At 33.9% G+C, this 20426-nt stretch overlaps 1 protein-coding gene across 6 annotated transcripts in view; it reads left to right on the top strand.

Moving 5' to 3' along the window:
* CDC42BPA (CDC42 binding protein kinase alpha) overlaps nt 1-20426 on the top strand; it is a 338413-nt gene that overhangs the window by 174961 nt on the left and 143026 nt on the right. For all 6 annotated transcript variants that reach the window (XM_057729074.1, XM_057729072.1, XM_057729071.1 and 3 more), the window contains exons 7-10: nt 5824-6024; nt 7674-7922; nt 9853-9932; nt 12636-12802. In XM_057729074.1, the coding sequence (XP_057585057.1) occupies nt 5824-6024; nt 7674-7922; nt 9853-9932; nt 12636-12802 (697 nt within the window). The remainder of the gene's footprint in view (nt 1-5823; nt 6025-7673; nt 7923-9852; nt 9933-12635; nt 12803-20426) is intronic.

The raw sequence follows: 20426 nt of genomic DNA, 5'->3' as shown, positions 1-20426 counted from the left end.
TACCGTCTTAATCACTATACCTTTATTAGAAGTCAGTTTCTGTGAGGGGGTGTCCTGCTGTAATTCCTTTTCTTTCTCTAAAATTGTTTTGGCTATTCTTGTCCATTTGTTTTTCCATATGATTGTTAGGATTATATTATTGGTTTATATACAGATAGACACATACAAACACCCCTTCGTATATACAAACTTGTAGACCTGCACCGAATTTAGAGATTAATTTTGGTAAAATTTTTGTCTATAACATGCAATCTTCCCATCTATGAATATGGTGTCTCTCTTCATTGTTTTAGATTTTCTCCTATGTCTGTTAATGAAGTTTTATAGTAATGTTCAGATAAAGGTAAATCCATTACCTTTGTTAGATTTGTTCCCAGGTACCTTGTGGGGTTTGTTTTTTTTTTTTGGCTATTATAAATGGATAACTTTTTAAAATTTGCATTTTAATAGCTTGTTGCTGTTCTTTAGGACCACAGTTGATTTTTGCATATTCATCTTGAAACTAACAAGTGCACTAAATTTTTTATTAGTTCAAAATAATTCATAGATTCTATGTGTATACATATATTTTTGTATATAGACAATCTTATAATCTGCAAATAGTGATCAGCTTTGTGTTTTGTCCTTTCAAATCCTTACATTGTTATTTTGCTATATTTTTTTCTCATCATGCAGTCATTGACCTTCAACACAGTATTAAATATGTGTGGTAATTGGGAGCTTCTTTGCCTTGTTCCTGACTTTATTGGTGTTTTTTCTATAGTTTCAAATTAAGTATGATTGCTGTAAGCTTTTGGTATATATTCTTCATCAGATTAAGGAAATTTGTATTTCTTATTACCAAGAGTTTATTGTTAGTGGTTGTTAATATTGTGTAATCAAATGATTTTTCTGCATCCATTGAGATAATATCAAGGTGTTTCTTCCTTCAGTCTGTTAATGTGATGAATGACATAGATTGTCCAATGTTAAATCATCTATTCTTTGGATATAAATATAACTTTATCATCAAGTTGTATGGACATAATTGAACAAATTGTTAGATTGACTGTGCTAAAATTCTATTTTGAATTGTTACCTGAGATTCATACCTGACATTGGTCATACATGAGATTGCAGTATAATTTTCCTTCTCAAATTTGTCTTATCTGTCTTGTTTTGTATTTGGGTTATTTTAGTCTTATAAAACGAACAGGGGAGTCATATCCCTGCCCTTACCCATTTTGGGTCTAGAACAGTTATATAATATTGGGGTTGTCTGTTTCTTATATAATTGGTAGAACTCACTTTTAAATCACCTTTGCTTTGGTGAGGTTTTTTTTTTTTTTCCCTTCTGTTTTATTTTGTACCTTTTTATACTGTTGATTCAAATTTTGTAATGGTTATAGGTCTGTTTGGTTTTCTCTTTCTTCCTGAGTCAGCTTTGGTAAGTTTTATTTTTTTCTATGAAAATTATCTACTTTCTCTGAGTTTTCAATTTTATTGGTATAAAGTTGTTCAGATTGCACTCTTTCTAGTTTTAAAATCTGTTACATGTGTAGTTTGGCCCTTTTTCATTCCTAATGTTGTTTCTTGGTGCTTTACTTTTCCTTCATAAGTTTTGATATAGAGCATTTTACTAAGTATTTTCCAGCTTTAGTTAGAACTCTTCTGTGGACCATTAATTATTTAGACATGTACCTTTTAGTATTCATAGTATTATGTTTACTTATTTGGTTGTTATAGAAAGTTTTACTGGAGAGTGGATCTCTTATCCACTTTTTAGCATTTGTCAAGATTGCTTTTTGATTTTGTAACAGGCCGATTTTTATAACGGTTACATGTTTGTTTGAAAATAATACATTTTTTCTAACTTTTGGGTACAGGTTTCAATATATGTCCCTAAGATTAAAGTTGTTAACTTTGTTGTTCAAAATTTTAGTATTCTTACCAGTTTTATTTCTTTGTGATCCATTATTTATTATTTTTAAATCCTTATTATGATGTTAATCTTATTAATTTCCCTTGTAATTATCAATGTTTTCACAACGCTTTTGTAGCTATGTTGTTAGTTACATATTATTCAGAATTGCTCTCCCAAGGTGTTTTCTAACTATGTTAATAAATTTCTAAAAATTATAAAAATCATCTTGGCCTTTGGAATCCAATTTGACTGATATAATACAGCTACCTTAACTTTCTTTTGTTTAACATTTGCCTGGTATATCTTTTCCATCCTTTTACTTTTAACCTTTTTTTGTCCTTGTGTTTAGGGGCATTAAACAGATTATTGCTGATTTTTAAAAAATTTGTTCATTTTGGTTTTATTTGTCATCTAGTGTGACAACACTATCTTTTGATAGGTGAATTTAATCCATTTATGAATTTCATTATTAATGTGTTTGTATTTATTTCTAGTATCTTATCTTGTACTATTTACTTATTTGTTTGCATCTGTGCTCCTCCCCCCTTCTTCCTTGCCTTCTATTGGCTGGGTCAAATTTATTTTTACTTCTTGTTTTCTTTACTTCTTTGGAAATAATACATTCTATTTTAAATATTTTAATGTTTATCTTAAAAATTTTAGCATTTATCCTTTATGTAAAGTCTAGAGTTAATCAGTTTCTCCACCACATTCCTAATCAAGGAAAAAAAACTTAGTTTATCTTATACCATACACAGAAATTAACTCAAAATGGATCAGAAACCTAAAACTATAAAACTCTTGGGAGAAAACATAGTGGGCAGGGGGAGAAGTTTTATGACATTGGATTTGGCAGTAATTTCTTGGATATGACACCAAACAATAGACAACAAAAGAAAAAGCAGACAAATTGGACTACATCATCATTAAAAATTTCTGTGCATCAAAAGACACAGTTATCTTAGTGAAAAGGCAGCCTATGGAATGGGAGAAAATAGTTGCAAATTGTATGTCTGATAAGAGGTTAATATCCAGAATATATAAAGAACTCCTACAACTTAGTAATAAACTAACAACCCAATTCAAACTAAGCAAAGGTAAAGCAGGGTCTCAAAAAGATGTTTGTTTACCCATGTTCATAACACCATTATTCACAAGAGTCAAGGGATGTAGGCAACTCAGGTGTCCATCGTTGGATGAATGGATTAAAAAAATGTGGTATATACATACATTGGAATATTAGCCTTAGAATTCTAATACATGCTACAACATGGGTAGACCTTTTTAAAAACATGCCAAGTGATATAAGCCAGACACAAAAGAACAAATATTGTACAGTTTCACTTATATGAAGTACCTAGAGTAGTCAAATTCATAGAAAGTATAGTGGTGGTTGCCAGGGCCTGGGAGGAGGAGGGAATTAGGGGAATTATTGTTTAATAGATTTTCAGATTTATAAGATGAAAAGAACTTTAGAGTTGGATGGTGGTGGTGATTGAACAACAGTGTAAATGCACTTAATGCCACTGAACTGTACACTTAGAAATGGTTATGATGGTAAATTTTATATTATGAGTATTTTACCACAATTAAAAATAATTATTAAAACGTAAATAAAAAATAAAAATTAGAAAACCAAGAAACTTAGGACACTTTAATCCTAATTGCTCCGTCAACAACATGTTGTTTTCTAGTAATTTCAATTCTATCTTATTTTTCAACCTCCTTTTCCGTTGTTCCTGCTCTTCCTCCTCTTCCATCTTACTCTTTGTTGTCCTATTTCTCCTTCTCTTCATTATTTTATCCAATTAATAACCATTTAATTGTATGTCAAAGTTTACTAATATCTTTGTTCACAATTGCTTCTAGTGTCACATTTTTCCATCTGGGTTATATTTCTTGATTCTGAAGTGTATCTTTTAGTATTTCTGTTTAACTGAAAAGGTCTGTACATGGTAGTTCACTCAATCTTTGTATGAAAATATCTTTATTTAACTGTCATTCTTATATGATAATTTAGGTAGGTAGGGAATATAATATAGACAATTATTTTGTCTTACTTTGAAAATACAGTTCCATTTTCTTCTGACTGCTGTGTTAGTATTAATAATTCAGCTGTCAGTCTAATTGTCATTCCTTGGTAGAAAATCTCTCTTTATTCTCTGATGTTTTTAAGATTGCTTTCCTTTGGTGCTCTGTAGTTTAACTACAATGTATATAGAAGTGGATATGGTTTTATTTATTTTTTTGTATCTTTTATTTCGAAGACTAGTTTCTTTTTCCATTTCTAGGACTTCTCTAATTTTTTTCATCTTTTTCTTATGTTTTTGATTTTTTAATATGTAATTTTAAACATGCTTATTTCGTGAAGTGGAAGTGAAGTTGGTAGAGGTTTAATTGTATTGTTTGTTTGGATTTCTGACTTTTAATGGAATGTTTCCTCATTTTGTTACATTATTGGATTGTGAGCTCATCTTCAATGAGCTTTTACGTGTGAGAATTATATGTGACCAAGTTTGAGCATGTGTCCTCCAGGGTGGTATTGAATTTGTTATGCCAGGTTTTCTAGGGGCGCCTAATCTGGTGCCAGTATTTTTGCCAGTATCTTGCCTTGAGAACTTCTGGGCCACAGAAACCCTGTGAATTAGAATCCCAAATGGTGGGACTATGTGACCTAAAGTTATCAATTTCTAAAGGAGGAAATCTTCTTCATATATCAGTCACAGTCAAGATAGACAAAATGTCTTAATCTTTCTCTTCTGAGTGGCACGTTTTTATAATTCATCTTTTCACTTAGAATATACTTTTTAGGGTAAAGGTCACATGGTGCAGCCTCTCACTTCAAACCTCATATAAGCTCAAGGTCTTTCCTTTTGTCCTTAAGTATTTGTTAAAAGCCAAGTACCTAGAAAATGAAAACCAATAATTCCCTAGTTGCATTCCACTTTAATGTTTATCACCCTGGTTCTCAGTCATTTCTTGATTACTGGCCCCTAAGGCTGTCTCTTTATTTAAAGCCTCATTTATATATTTATAAAAATGGTTGTTATATTTTATCTAGTATTTTTAAGAGTTTGTAGTAGAACAGTTTTCAATTTACTTAATCTCAGTATTGCCAAAGAGGAAGTCTATATAATGATTATTAAGAATGGTAATTTAGTCTAGAAAATTCAGAGTATTAACCATTATTTTATCTTGAAAATGTTCATTCCTTGATATGTTCTCTTAAAACAAGAAGCAATTTTCTTTTACTTTGGAATACCTTACAAGACATGTGCCCAGGCTCTTTTTAGTTATTGTTTTCTAATTTACATCTAACTTGCCATAATTGTGTGCCCAACTGTTTTTCTCTACTGAGACTTTATTTTTTGAAGAATATATTTTCCCCTTTTATAATTTTTTAAAATGAGTATCTTGTGAGACATTGTTAACATTTATTTCCTTAGGTTTCCATTAAGGTGTTTTAAAATAATCTCTGGGCTGCCTGTAGTATTAGCCAGGTTTTGTTTTCTTTTTCTATTTGTTTTGCCCCTAATTAATTGTAAAATTTTCACAGTTCCATTTTTTATATTTATAAATGTTGGACAGATAATATCAATAATAAGAATGTTCTAAAGTAAATACTCAATTTGTGATTAGTGGCTGTGATGTTCAAATATATTGCTATCCTAAATGTAGTCAATTAAGTAACAGCTATAATAAATGTTCTATAGTGTTAAAAAATCTGGAGAACTTGTTGGTGTGGTGATTATATAAATTTTAACTTACATGGACAAAGAGGCTAAATTCAGATAATGACAAAGTTGTAGCTGTAATGAAATAATACTGTCTTTTTAAGTAAATGTAAATATTTCTACTTTAAAATTATTATTTGTTTCTAATATATTATGGTAGATTACTAAAAATATGAACTTCTTCAGGTCCAGTCTTCAGTGGCTGTTGGAACTCCAGATTATATCTCTCCTGAAATCCTTCAAGCCATGGAAGATGGAAAAGGCAGATATGGACCTGAATGTGACTGGTGGTCTTTGGGGGTCTGTATGTATGAAATGCTTTATGGAGAAACACCATTTTATGCAGAATCTCTGGTGGAAACATATGGAAAAATCATGAATCACAAAGTTAGTATATTTTATTAATTTTCAAATTAAAGTGGTAAAAAATACTTATAGTAAAACTAGAATGTGGTATTTAAAAAGAAAATAATTTTCCAAAAACAATAAACAATCTAATTTCTATGCTAGTAGAGGACGTGATGAACATGAGTAATCAAAATTTGTAGATTATCCTTAAGATTATTAGTTCTCACCTTCTCCTGTATTTCATTAGAAATGCTAATAAGTAGAAAATTAATGGTCTCTCAGTAGAATAACAAAGATTGTAAGTAGACAATTTGTACCATTACTACTGTAGGATAAGTATAATCATGACTAGAGTGCACTTAAAATTCTCAGTCTTAATAGTAATAAATGAAATGCAAATTAAAATAAGAATGGCATACTTTTCCCCCGTCAAATTGGCGGAGATGAAAAGAAAAATAGTACTTGTTACTGTAAATAATCCAGTGAGATGGACACTGTTAGACATTGTTGATAGGAATGTAAATTGATATAATCTTCCTGTCAAGAAGTTTATAAGTATGTATCAACAACCTTAAAAAAAGTTGTTAAAACATTTGGTTGAGCAACTTTAGCTCTAGTAATCTACCATAAGGAAATATTTGTAGAACAAAGGATATACGTGCAAGGATACCTATCCCAGTATTACCTGTGATCACCAAACATTGGAAACAGTCCAGATACACAGGAAGGAAGAATTAATAAACTTTCAATCCATTTAGTACCAAGTGAAATAGATTGATTGTATAAGATGAGGAAGATTCTGATTATCAGTGTCAGAAGATTATGAGCAATTGCAAAAACCTAAAATATGAATAGGAATATGCCATAAAGGGAGTGAGTCTGTTCTTTTTAATTTCTTCTGGTGATACAATTATGATTAGTTGCTGCACATATTTATAAATCAATTTTATAGGATTGATTCTTTTCTACCTGGCTGCAAAGATAATCTGCTAAATAGTTATGAAGAGTTGGAAGACAAGAAATAGCCACAAAGTTGTAAATAGCATATGAATCATTTCAGATAGAAATCATTGTATTATAACAGGATTGTTATGAGCACAGATTCTGGAATCAGACAGTTTCAGTTCAAATCAGTTTATTACCATTTATTAGTTGTGTGACCTTGAGTGAATTGCTTGGACTGTTTGCTTGTTTCCTCTTCTATAAAATTAGAGTGATAGGAGTACCTACCATATACAGTTGCTCTGAGGATTAAATGACCTAAATGAGTAATGCACTGTTAGTAGTGTAAAGTACATATTACAGTCTCTAAAAATGTTCACTATTATTAATCATTAGTATGTGACTATATGAACTTTATCACTCATATACACTATTGAAATATTGAGTCAAATTCTACTACATTTAATGAATTCATTTGAGAGCATTTAAGGTATTTTAGCATTTAACTTATTCTTTCTGTAGTGCATCTACAACAAAGTCACATACGAAGTGAAAAGTTCTTTTAGGAAAATGATCCTTTTTAATTTATTACTGTATCTCCTTTAGTATCAGTACTTTTTACCATATATATTTATTAGATATGTTTTTAAGAAAATGTATTTTTAAAAAAGTAAATGTTAACATCAACCTACTTATTAGTAAATTAAATAGTGATTTACATTTTGTTTCTATTATTCTCTGTTTAGGAGAGGTTTCAGTTTCCAGCTCAAGTGACTGATGTGTCTGAAAATGCTAAGGATCTTATTCGAAGGCTCATTTGTAGCAGAGAACATCGGCTTGGTCAAAATGGAATAGAAGACTTTAAGAAACACCCATTTTTCAGTGGAATTGATTGGGATAATATTCGAAACTGTGAAGCACCTTATATTCCAGAAGTTAGTAGCCCAACAGATACATCGAATTTTGATGTGGATGATGATTGTTTAAAGAATTCTGTGAGTATGAATGACATTGTAAAGAAGTTCCGTCCCTCTGCTTTTTTATTTTTTTGTAAACATATTTATAAAGTAATTTTATCGACCACCTTACCAATTATCAAAGTTATCATGGCTTCCAGTATCTATTCTCTCTAAATTAAGAGAGCTAACTGAGGTGAACATAGTTATTCATGATTAGGAGCTAAATTAAAATTCAAAGATTTACTTCTTAGATTAGTTATCCTGTTAGGTTTCCTAAGAAGAGGACTTCATGATGGCAGAATGAAGATGTTGGCAAATCTCTCCTTACAAATCACCATGAAACTGGGCAAAATTGTCAAGAACAACCATTTCAGGACTTGACAAATCAAGGTTAATAAATTGAGAAGTATTTATTCCTGAAAAACTGTTGAATTTTGGTTAAAAACAGCCTTCCCAACCCTTCCCTCAGCTTAATTGGGACAGTAGAACTGCTAGCCTTGAGATGCTTATAAAAAACCAGCAGCTTTGCTGCCAGAGGGAGCTGACTTGATTGGAGAGCTAAAAACCTATGCCCAGTGGATAGCAAACTTGGTAGGAAATAAATGGGGAGAGAAAATATGTAGCCTTATTAGCGGGAAGTTATAGCTCTGTTTGCTGTAGGAGGCCGGTGGATTAGTCAAATAGTCATCCATTTTTAGTTTATGGGCCGCACCAAAACAGGCCAGCATAGTTTGTCAACCTCTGCTCTAAACCATTAGGTTATATTAAATTTAAATTCAGGAAAATAACACAAAATTTTTTGTTTTTTGTTTTTTTAGCCTTCTTATTTTGAATTTTCATTTTTATTGTTATTTTATTTCTTATGGGTTTAATTCTTCACTAAGAATTTTTATATTAATTTTATATCACTTTTTACTGTTCAGTAAGTACCATATTCAAGACAGATGAGAATTTCTGTTATACTTCCCTTCCTGAACGTCACAAGAAAGAATTAAATGGGTTTTCCTTATCAGTTTTTTATTACAAGAATTATATTTACTGTGAACAGAAATCATGAAGTCATTCCAAATTAAATACACAGTACAGTTGATTCTGACTATTTATGTTCAGTGAAGTTGCTGTGAATACTGTATTAGTGAATCCTGAGCCATTGCTCCTACGGGAAATACATGGTCAGGTTCGAACTGTGAGCCTCTCGACACAACCTTCTCATCAACCAATCGATACAATATATCAGCCAGACAGTACCTTGTTTGATGTGTGTTTCTATTTAAAGACACCTTATTTAACATGTATTGGCAATTCATTGATGTCAGACTTATGGCCAACAGCACTGTAACTCATGCCAGAATGAAATGTGTCTAACATACACTTGTTTGTGAGACACATTGCAGCCTTCTTGTTTCGGAACAATAGATGGATGGCACCTTGGCACTACTCTCGAAGGCCATTTTAAACAGCAAAATCACCTGTAAAAAACATGAAAATGAGAAAAATGTGGCACATGTAGATCTCGGGGAAAAACCCACTTGTTCATAGTGTGAGAGCTGAAACAAGGAGGCAGAACATCTCCTTGTTCATCTCTGGCTGGGAACACATGCGTATGGCAACTCAAATTTTTCTTTGCTCTGCAAGTGTCTGCAAATGGCTATAAAAAGTATTTGTGAATATTGATATTGGGCTACAAATAAATTTTAGCAACTAGGTAAATTCTCAAATATGGAATACATGAATAAAGATTGTACTCTCAATATCTGTCAAACTTTAAATCTTTCATTTCATTTTATTAGAATTCTAGAGTAGCAGTGTTTATGGTCTAAATTTTTTTATCACTGAATGTCTGTATGAAACTTATCAGTGTTTCTAAATTGATCAGTCACCAATTTCCTGTTGACAGTTAATATTTATAGCCCAGCTTACTGTTCACAGTTATTCATTTCTTACCAGATGTTTTTTCCTCCTTTAGGAAACGATGCCCCCACCAACACATACTGCATTTTCTGGCCACCATCTGCCATTTGTTGGTTTTACATATACTAGTAGCTGGTAAGTTTGAAAAGTTAATATGATTTGGACAATTTAAAGCAAATTAAAAATGAATTGAGGTTTTAAAAAATATAATGCATAAGAGAGCCTTGTAAGTAAATAACAATTTTTTTAGATAGGCTGAAGCTACTGTTGGAAAAAGTTAGACATTACAAAGTGAATAAAACATATAAGACTCTTAACTCATTTTGGAGGAGGAAGAATAGGAGAAATAGAGAGCTCAGAACCTAACTGTTAAAATGCGGCAGAACTTAGAAGAGTCTCATGCTATTGAATAAATGTTTTCTAGGTGTAAAGCATCAGAACTTTCAACCCATTGATCTTAACCCTCTTTTCACTGACCCACGTTTCACTCATATCTTCTCTTTCCTCCTTACCTTTGCTTAAATTCCATTGAGAATGATTATAGTCACTCTTTCCGTGCCCCCTCAATTCCTTGACTGTCTCTCATTTTGTAACACTGGTTTTGCTAAGTTGACATTCATTGCTACAGTTCAGCTTTCTACCTGTACCTGTGCAGTTCAGAGTGTCTAGAGAAAAATATCTGTCTATTCTTACTGGTCTCACTTTAAGTTCGTGATTACCAACCTCAAGTGCCCCTTATTGCTGCCTCACAAATATGCTGTGTTACCCTAGTTTATTCACTCTTCCACTCTCCTAGGTAACTATTTCATACTTTATACTTTTCCTCTAAAACACCTGTCATACTTACTCTCACCTGATGATTTCACTTCCTCTTTCACAGAGAGGTTGAAGTTATCAGCAGACAATTTCCACAAGCTCCCATCACCACGTTTACCACCTACATACCTCTGGACCCACATACTCTTTTTTTATTGATGATTGTGTGAGCTTCCCAGCTAAGACCCATCCCTTCTGTCCTCTCTTGTCTGCTCTGGTACATTGCTAACTGTCACATCATAAATTTTTCCCTTTTTGTGTTATTTGTATGACAGATCAATTCCATCAGCTCACAAACATGTGTTTTTTTCCTCCCATCTTAAAGCAAAATATAAAATCTCTGTTAATCCAACTTTCTTTACCTGCTACCGGCCATTTTTCTCCTCTTCATTATGGCAAAATTAACTTCAAACAGTTGTCTGTACTTTGTCCGTTTTTCTCATACTCTTGTTTCTTGGCATCACTCCAGGTTTGTGCTCCCATCACTTCACGCAAACTGCTTTTATCGATGTCACCACTGACCTCCGTGTTGCTAAATTTAATAATCATTTCTTGGTCCTAGTCTTACTTATTTGCCTAGTCTCATCTCATTTGTCACAACTCCTTCCCATTAAAACACTTTGTCCTCTTAGCATCCAGAGCACTTGTCTCACTTCTTACCTTTCTGGACACTCCTTCTCATTCTTCACATTCCTCCTAATCTCCCTGTGTCCTGTGACTTTGTCTTTGGATCTTTTTTGTTTATACGCTGCTGCTGCCCTAGGTATTATTGCTGATGACTCCTTAATTTGTATTTCCAGCTGAGGCCTCTCTCCTCTCTTCTACTTAAAATCTCTCTTAATCACCTACTTCAGATGTTCATAATGTCATTTCTTATATTTCTCTGAATGTGTCTGAGTGATCCTGCTAAAAGAGGAGTCAGAGTATGTCACTCTTCTGTTCAGGACCAATCCTCACTGCCCCTAGCTCCAATGGCTTCATATCTTAACTCCAAACAAAGTTCTTATAGGGTCCTACATGACTGGCTCACTTTATCTTTCTGATTCTGTTTTCTACTGCTCTTCTCCTTGCTCACTTCACAGCCACACAGGTCTCCTTTCTGGCCCATGAACATGCCAGATATACTCTTGTCTCAGGGCTTTTGCACTTTTTCTTTTTTTAAAATTTATTTTATTGAAGTGTAATTGATAGGGCTTTTGTACTTCTATTCCATCTGCTGGAAATGCTCTTTCCTGTCATATTCTCTTGGTGGGTCCCCTTATTCTCTCTGGACTTATTCAGAGTTACTTTCTGAATGATGACTTTGCTGACCACTTTATCTGCATTTTTATTTACTCCCCCTCAATACTTCATTTCCCCCTTTCCTACTTTATGTTTTCTTCTTAGCATTTAATGCTATCTAATGTACTGAATATTTTACTTGTTTATTTTTATCCATGCCACTGGAATATAAGTCTCTACATGGGCAAGTTTTGTCTGTTTTGCTCATTGCTGAATGTCCAGCACTTCATATGTTTTTAATTAAATCATATTGAATTAAAGAAAGCATTTCACTTAAAATTTTTAATTGACATATAGTTTATGTACAATATACATTATAGGTGTACAGTATAGTGATTCACAATTTTTAAAGGTTATACTCCATTTATAGTTATTATAAAATATTGGCTCTATTCTTTGTGTTGTACAGTATATCCTTATGTAGCTTATGAAAGCATTTCACTTTTGAATTCCAAAAGGTCGCGTTGTTTTAAGCTACCAGTAACCCTTCAGCAAACTTCATTTTATAATTTGGAGTTATTAAAATAAATTCAAGACAATTTGGGCTATTTAAGTTTTCATTTTCAAAAATGCTCCTAAAAGGTTGTTTATGATAATTTTGCAAAAAATGTGTTTTATAATCACTCAAGATGGCTAGCTATAACTAGATGTTCAAATGATGTTTTAAATGAACAATTTCAAAAGGGTATCTTTTCTCTTCAAACTTACTGTTTCAGTGTAACCCCCCCCTTTTTTTTTCAGTGTTCTTTCTGATCGGAGCTGTTTAAGAGTTACAGCTGGTCCCACTCCACTGGATCTAGATGTTAATGTTCAGAGGACTCTAGATAACAACTTAGCAACTGAAGCTTATGAAAGAAGAATTAAGCGCCTTGAACAGGAGAAACTTGAACTTAGTAGAAAGCTTCAAGGTAAATATATTTTACAAATAATATTTTCCTTTTTTGTATTGGACTCATGGTGTAGAAGCTGTTTGTTATAAGTGGTTGTTTTATCTTGCATAAATTTTTTTTGTTAAATAGAGAAAAGCTACTTTTTGAAATTTATGCAAAGTACAGTATAATAATACCGTTTATGTAAACTTTCAAAACTAACAGTAAACAATAAAGTATCATTTGTTTCCCACAGGTACATATATATGTATATAAATGTGTGGAAATAAATACCTCTGGGGAGAGGAAAATAGAACATTCTCTACAACATCACTCATGTTGTAGTATTTGGCGATTTAAAAATGCACGTCGGTAAACCTTGTAATATTCTCACTAATTTGTCTCTTGATTCTTCACTTTCAGGGATCTTGTCCTCCACCCTACTTCATCCACTCCTTCTGGTGGTAGTAAGATCTATCTTGAGATTATAGTATCTACAATTCTTAATAATCTCAATTTCAAGCAAACCCTTCATATTCTCCTGCTTGTAATTTTCTAGTTAACTCCCTTTGGTGTCTTAACTGTAATATTCCTTCAATCCCACCATTACCTATAATTCTATCACCCTTTCATGGTTCCTTTTGTACCCTCAGTTCTCATTCTGTGGTCAGTCTTAATTATACTGTTACATATACTCTCAAATCTGTTGCTCCTCTTTCTGTTTGTCCCACTCTTTTGGCAGAACCCCAACACTGTTTAAATACATTGTATCTGTAACTGTGTGGCCGAAAGTAGCTTACTGAAAACACACAACATGCCAACTAATCCCACTTTAAATTCATGAATGCTAATCTCAGATTGACTAAGATTTTGCCCAGCAATCGTACTTTTTTCTTAGCCCATTTCCCTACCCTGTGCTGCAAAATCCAGTGATTATTTCCTAGTCTTCATCTTTTAACCTATCAGAATTTGGCCCAATTGATCATATCCCTCTCCTGATAGCTCTTCTTCTTTGGCTTCTGGGATACTTTAATCTCCTAGTTTTCTTTTTTTCTCATGAACCAGTTGTTTTCAGTCTCATTTGCTGATTTCTCCTGAACTCTTAGACCTTTGAGTTTTAGGATTCTCCAGAGTACTCCATGCTTTTAGTTGCTTTGAACTAAAACCTTAGAGTCATCTTTAAACCCTCTCCTTCTCTCACATCTCGCATCTGATCCATCAGAAGTCAGGTCAGCTCTGCCACCACAACAGATTCAGACTCACTGTAGTGCTACCCCCTGTTTCAGATCTCCATCAGTTCTCACCTGTATAATTTCAGTAGCTTCCTAACTGATTTCCCTGCCTTTTCTCACCCCATCCCCTACCCTCCTCCCACTTTCCTGCTTTATTTTCTCGAAAATAAAGTGTTATATACAATGTGTTTTACTTTTCATTTTGTGAATGAAGGAATGTATCTATAGTCAAGAAACTTGTAACTCTTAAGAGAGAAAAAAAATTCTAGTTTTACAATAATAAAGTTGTGCTGTTATACTTTTAGAGGCCCAGTAGAGAAAAAGGCTCTGATGACTTCAATAAAACAGACTGTTTTCTGTTTTTTCAATAAGCTGCTGAGGTCTCTGCACGTGAATTACTTCCTCTTTGTGATGCAGATTGTGTTGATTTTTCAATTAAGTATATTTGACATATAACATTGTATAAATTTAAAGTGTACATGTCAATTTGATATATTTATATATTGTAGTATGATTACTATTGTAGCAATATTTAGAACCTCTATCATGTTACATAATTATAGTACAGTATTGTTGTCTGTGTTCTTCATATTGTACATTAGACCTCTAGGGCTTGTTTATTAGTTACTGCAAGATCGTACCCTTAAACAACATCAGTCTTATCCTTCCACCTCCTGTCCCCTTGTAACTATCATTTACTCTGGTTTTTAAGTTTGACTTTTTTAGATTTCACATATAAGTGATATTATACAGTACTTGTCTTTCTCTTTCTGACTTATCTCATTTAGCATAAGGTACTCAAGGTCTGTCCATGTTGTCACAAATGGCAGAATATCTTCCTTTCTGTGTCTGATTAATATTCCATTGTGTGTATACACCACATCTTTTTCATCCATCCGTTCATTCATTGATGTGCATTTAGGTTGTTTCCATATCTTGGCTATTGTGAATACTGCTGCAGTAAACATGGGAATGCAGATATCTCTTTGAAATATGATTTCATTTCCTTTGGGTTTATACCCAGAAGTGGAATGGCTGGATCATATGATAGATCTATTTTTTATTTTTTGAGGACCATCCATATTATTTTCCATAGTGTGTAAGGGTTCCCTTTTCATCATGTCCTTTCCCACACCTGTTGTCTCTTGTCTTCTTAGATAGACATTCTAACAGATACAAGGTGATGGTGATATCTCATTATGGTTTTGATTTGTGTTTCTCTGATAATTAGTGATGTTGAGCCTCTTTTTATGTGCCTGTTGCCCATTTATATGTTCTCTTTTTCTAAATATTTTTCTAAATATTTATTCAGTTTTTCTGCCCTTTTAAAAATCAGATTGTTTATTTCTTTGTTATTAAGTTGTATGAATTCTGTATATATTTTGGATACTAGCCTCTTATCCAATATTGGTTGCAAAATTTTCTCTCATTCTGTAGGTTTTTTCATTTTGTTGTTTCTTTTGCTGTACAGAAGCTTCTGAGTTTGATGTAGTCCATTTGTTGATTTTTTCCTTTGTTGCTTGTATTTTTAGCATCATAGCCAAAAAAAAAAGTATTGCCAAGGCCAGTGTTGAGTTTCTTTACTACATTTTTATCTATGAGTTTTATGGTATCAGATCTTATGTTTAAGTCTTTGAAACATTTTGAGTTAATTTTTGTGAGTGGTATGAGTTGCAAGTACTATTTCATTGTTCTGCATGTGTTTCTCCAGTTTTCCCAGCACCATTTGTTGAAGAGACTATCCTTTCCCCATTGGGTTCTTGATTCCCTTGTTAAATATCAGTTGACCATATGTATTAGGATTTAATTCTGGGCTCTCTATTCTATTCCATTGGTCTATGTGTCTATTTTTGTGCTAGTACTCTACTGTTTTTATTATTATGACTTTGTAGTATAGTTTGAAATCAGGAAGTGGGATACTTCCAGGTTTGTTTTTTTTTTTTTTCTTATCTCAGAATTGCTTTGGTTACTCAGGGTCTTTTGTGGTTCCATACAAATTTTAGGATTGTTTCTTCTGTTTTGTGAAGAATTCTAATGGTAATTTGATGGATATTTTGTTGAATCTGTAGGCTTTCAGTAGTATGGATATTTTACCGATATTAATTCTTCTGATCCATGAACATGGAATGTTTTTCCATTTGTGTCTTCTTCAATTTCTTTTAGCAAAGTCTCGTTGTTTTCATTATATAGATCTTTTACTTCCTTGGTTAAATTTATCCCAGAGTATTTTATTGCTTTTTATGCTATTGTAAATGGGGTAGTTTTCTTTATTTCTTTTTTAGATATTCATCTTTTGTGTAAAGGAATGCAACTAATTTCCGTATGTTGATTTTTGTATCCTGCAAATTTGCCAAAATAGTTGATTAGTTCCAACAGCTTTTTGGTTGACTCTTTGAGATTTATATATATAATCATATCATTCTCAAATACTGACAGTTTTACTTCTTTCTTTACAATTTCAATGCCTTTTATTTCTTTGTCCTGCTTAATTGTTCTAGGTAGGAATTTCAGTACTATATTGAATAAGAGTAATGAGAAGGGGCATCCTTGTCTTGTTCCTGATCTTAGAGGAAAATCTTTCAGTTTTTCTCCATTGAGTATAATGTTATCTGTGGGTTTGTTGTATATGGCCTTTACTATGTTGTGTTGTGTTCCTTCTATATGCAGTCTTTTAAGGGTTTTTATCATGGAAGGATGTTGCATTTTTTCAAATGCTTTTTCTGCATCTATTGAAGTAATCATGTGATTTTTATCTTTCAGTTTATTTATGTGATGTATTACATTTATTGTTTTGTGTATGTCAAACCATTCTTGCATGCCAGGGATAAATCTCACTTGATCATGGTATATAATCCTTTAATGTGTTCTTAGATTCAGTTTGCGATTATTTTGCTAAAATTTTTTACATCTGTACTCATCAGGGATATTGGTTAACACATTTGACCCTGGAATAACACAGGGGTTAGAAGCACAAGCCCCGTGTGGTCAAAAATCTGCTTATGACTTTACAGTTGTTCCTCTGTAACCATGATTCTGCATCTGCAGATTCAACCAACTGGGGATCATGTAGTGTTATAGTATATATTTATTGAAAAAAATAGTGTATAAATGGAACTGTGCAGTTCAAATCTGTTGTTCAAGGGCTGACTGTAGTTTTCTTGTGGTCTTCTTATCTGGTTTTGGTATCATGGTAATGCTGGCCTTGTAGAATGAGTTTGGCAGTGTTCCCTCCTCCTCAGTATTTTGGAAAAGTTTGAGGAGGATTGGTGTTAATTCATCTTTAATTGATTGGTGGGATTCACTAGTGAAGCAGTCTGGTTTTGGCGTTTTCTGTGTTGGGAGGTTTCTGATTGTTGATTCAGTCTCTTTACTCATTATTCATCTGTTCAGACTTTGTAATTCTTCCTGATTCAGTTTTTGTAGGTTGTGTTTCTAGAAATGTGTTCATCTCTTCTAGGTTATGTAATTTCTTGGCATATAGCTGTCTGTAGTAGTCTCTTATGATCCCCTTTATTTCTGTAGCATCACTTGTAATAGCTACCCTTTCATTTCTAATTTTATTTATTTGGGTGTTCTCTCTTTTTATTCTTAGTCTAGATAAAGTTTTGTCACTTTTGTTTGTCTTTTCAAAAAACCAGCTCTTAGTTTTGTTGATCCTTTCTGTAGTCTTTCTTGTCTCTATTTCATTCATTTCTGCTCTGAACTTTATTATTTCCTTCCGTTTGCTACCTTTGTACTTAATTTTTTCTTCTTTTTTTAGTTTCTGTTTTTTTTTTTGGCTACGCCATGCAGCTTGCAGGATCTTATTAGGTTCCTGACCAGTGATCAAACTCAGGCCCTGGGCAGTGAAAGTGCTGCATTGAAACCACTAGACTGCCATGGAATTCCCTTTTTTCAGTTCCTTGAGGTATAAGGTTATTACTTGAGATATTTCTAATTTCTTTTTTTTTAAATTGTATTTATTTATTTATTTATTATTTTTTGAGGGGTAAACCAAGTTCAATCATCTGTTTTTATACACATATCCCCGTATTCCCTCCCTCCCTTGACTCCCCCCCCACCTTCCCTCGCGTCCCCCCTATCCTCCCCATCCCAGTCCTCTAAGGTATCTTCCATCCTCGAGTTGGACTCCCTTTGTTATACAACAACTTCCCACTGGCTATCTGTTTTACAGTTGGTACTATATATATGTCTGTGCTACTCTCTCGCTTCGTCTCAGCTTCCCCTTCACCCCCCGCCCCCTCCCAAACCTCGAGTTCTCCAGTCCATTTTCTGCATCTGCGTCCTTATTCTTGTCACTGAGTTCATCAGTACCATTTTTTAGATTCCGTATATGTGAGTTAGCATACAATATTTGTCTTTCTCTTTCTTTTTTTTTTTTTTTTTTAAATATCTGTAAGGAGGTGTTTATTTGCTTTGGTTCAGTAGGTCAAAAAGGTCATCTGGGCACTGAGATGCTTTCTCTTTCCAGTCTGCTGTCCTTATTATGTTGCTTTCATCTTTGACTCGTCACCCCATGGTCTTAAGGTGCAGTTCCAGCCATGCATCAGCATTACAGGTGGCAAAAAGGGAGGGCAGGCAGGTCAGCCACGTGTCCCTCTTCATCAAGAGAACACAAGGTTTACCCACAATCCTCTGCTCAGCACACGTCTGCTCAGATATCATTGACTAGAACTGGGTCACACACGCCCCTCTGCCCCACCCCCCACCCCCAACTTCACTGCTCCAGGAAGGCTGGACAGTGAGGAACAGGATTTTCATTTCTGCCTTAGACCCACTTTTTTTTTTTTTTTTTTTTAACCAGGGTCAATCATCTGTTTTTATACACATATCCCCGTATTCCCTCCCTTCCTTGACTCCCCCCCTCCTCGAGTCCCCCCCACCCTCCCCGCCCCAGTCCTCTAAGGTATCTTCCATCCTCGAGTTGGACTCCCTTTATTATACAACAACTTCCCACTGACTATTTTACACTTGGTAGTATATATATGTCTGTGCTACTCTCTCGCTTCGTCTCAGTTTCCCCTTCACCCCCCGCCCCCTCCCATACCTCGAGTTCTCCAGTCCATTCTCTGTATCTGCATCCTTGTTCTTCTCACTGAGTTCATCAGTACCATTTTTAGATTCCGTATATGTGAGTTAGCATACAATATTTGTCCTTCTCTTTCTGACTTACTTCACTCTGTATGACAGATTGTAGTTCTATCCACCTCATTACATATAGCTCCATCTCATCCCTTTTTATAGCTGAGTAATATTCCATTGTATATATATGCCACATCTTCTGTATCCATTCATTTGTTGATGGGCATTTCGGTTGCCTCCATGTCCTGGCTATTGTAAATAGTGCTGCAATAAACATTATGGTACATGTTTCTTTTGGGATTATGGTTTTCTTTGGGTATATGCCCAGGAGTGGGATTACTGGATCATATGGTAGTTCTATTTGTAGTTTTTTAAGGAACCTCCAAATTGTTTTCCATAGTGGCTGTACCAACTTACAGTCCCACCAACAGTGCAGGAGAGTTCCCTTTTCTCCACACCCTCTCCAACATTGGTTGTTTCCAGATTTTGTGAAGATGGCCATTCTGATTGGTGTGAGGTGATACCTCATTGTGGCTTTGACTTGCATTTCTCTGGTAATCAGTGATGTTGAGCATCTTTTCATGTGTTTGTTGGCCATCTGTATGTCTTCTTTGGAGAAATGTCTATTTAGGTCTTCCGCCCATTTGTGGATTGGGCTATTTGCTTTTTTGGCATTAAGCTGCATGAGCTGCTTGTATATTTTGGAGGTTAATCCTTTGTCCGTTGTTTCGTTGGCAACTCTTTTTTCCCATTCTGAGGGTTGCCTTCTAGTCTTGTTTATGGTTTCTTTCGCTGTGCAAAAGCTTTTAAGTTTCATGAGGTCCCATTTGTTTATTCTTGATTTTATTTCTATGATTCTAGGAGGTGGGTCCAAAAGGATCTTGCTTTTTTGATGGATGTCATAGAGTGTTCTGCCTATGTTTTCCTCTAGGAGTTTTATAGTGTCTGGCCTTACATGTAGGTCTTTAATCCATTTGGAGTTTATTTTTGTGTATGGTGTTAGGAAGTGTTCTAATTTCATTCTTTTACATGTAGCTGTCCAATTTTCCCAGCACCACTTATTGAAGAGGCTGTCTTTTTTCCATTGTATATTCGTGCCTCCTTTGTCAAAGATAAGGTGCCCATACGTGTTTGGGCTTACTTCTGAGTTCTCTATTCTATTCCATTGATCTTCCTTTCTGTTTTTGTGCCAGTACCATGCTGTCTTGATCACTATGGCCTTGTAGTATAGTTTGAAGTCAGGAAGCCTGATTCCACCAACTCCCTTTTTCCTTCTCAAGATTGCTTTGGCTATTCAGGGTCTTTTGCGTTTCCATACAAATCGTAAGATTTCTTGCTCTAGTTCTGTG

The sequence above is a fragment of the Hippopotamus amphibius genome, chromosome 3 (assembly GCF_030028045.1).
Source record: "Hippopotamus amphibius kiboko isolate mHipAmp2 chromosome 3, mHipAmp2.hap2, whole genome shotgun sequence".
NCBI classification, from domain to species: Eukaryota; Metazoa; Chordata; class Mammalia; order Artiodactyla; family Hippopotamidae; genus Hippopotamus; species Hippopotamus amphibius.
The sequence above is the reverse complement of the archived record's forward strand: the minus strand, read 5'-3'. Positions and strand labels throughout refer to the sequence as shown.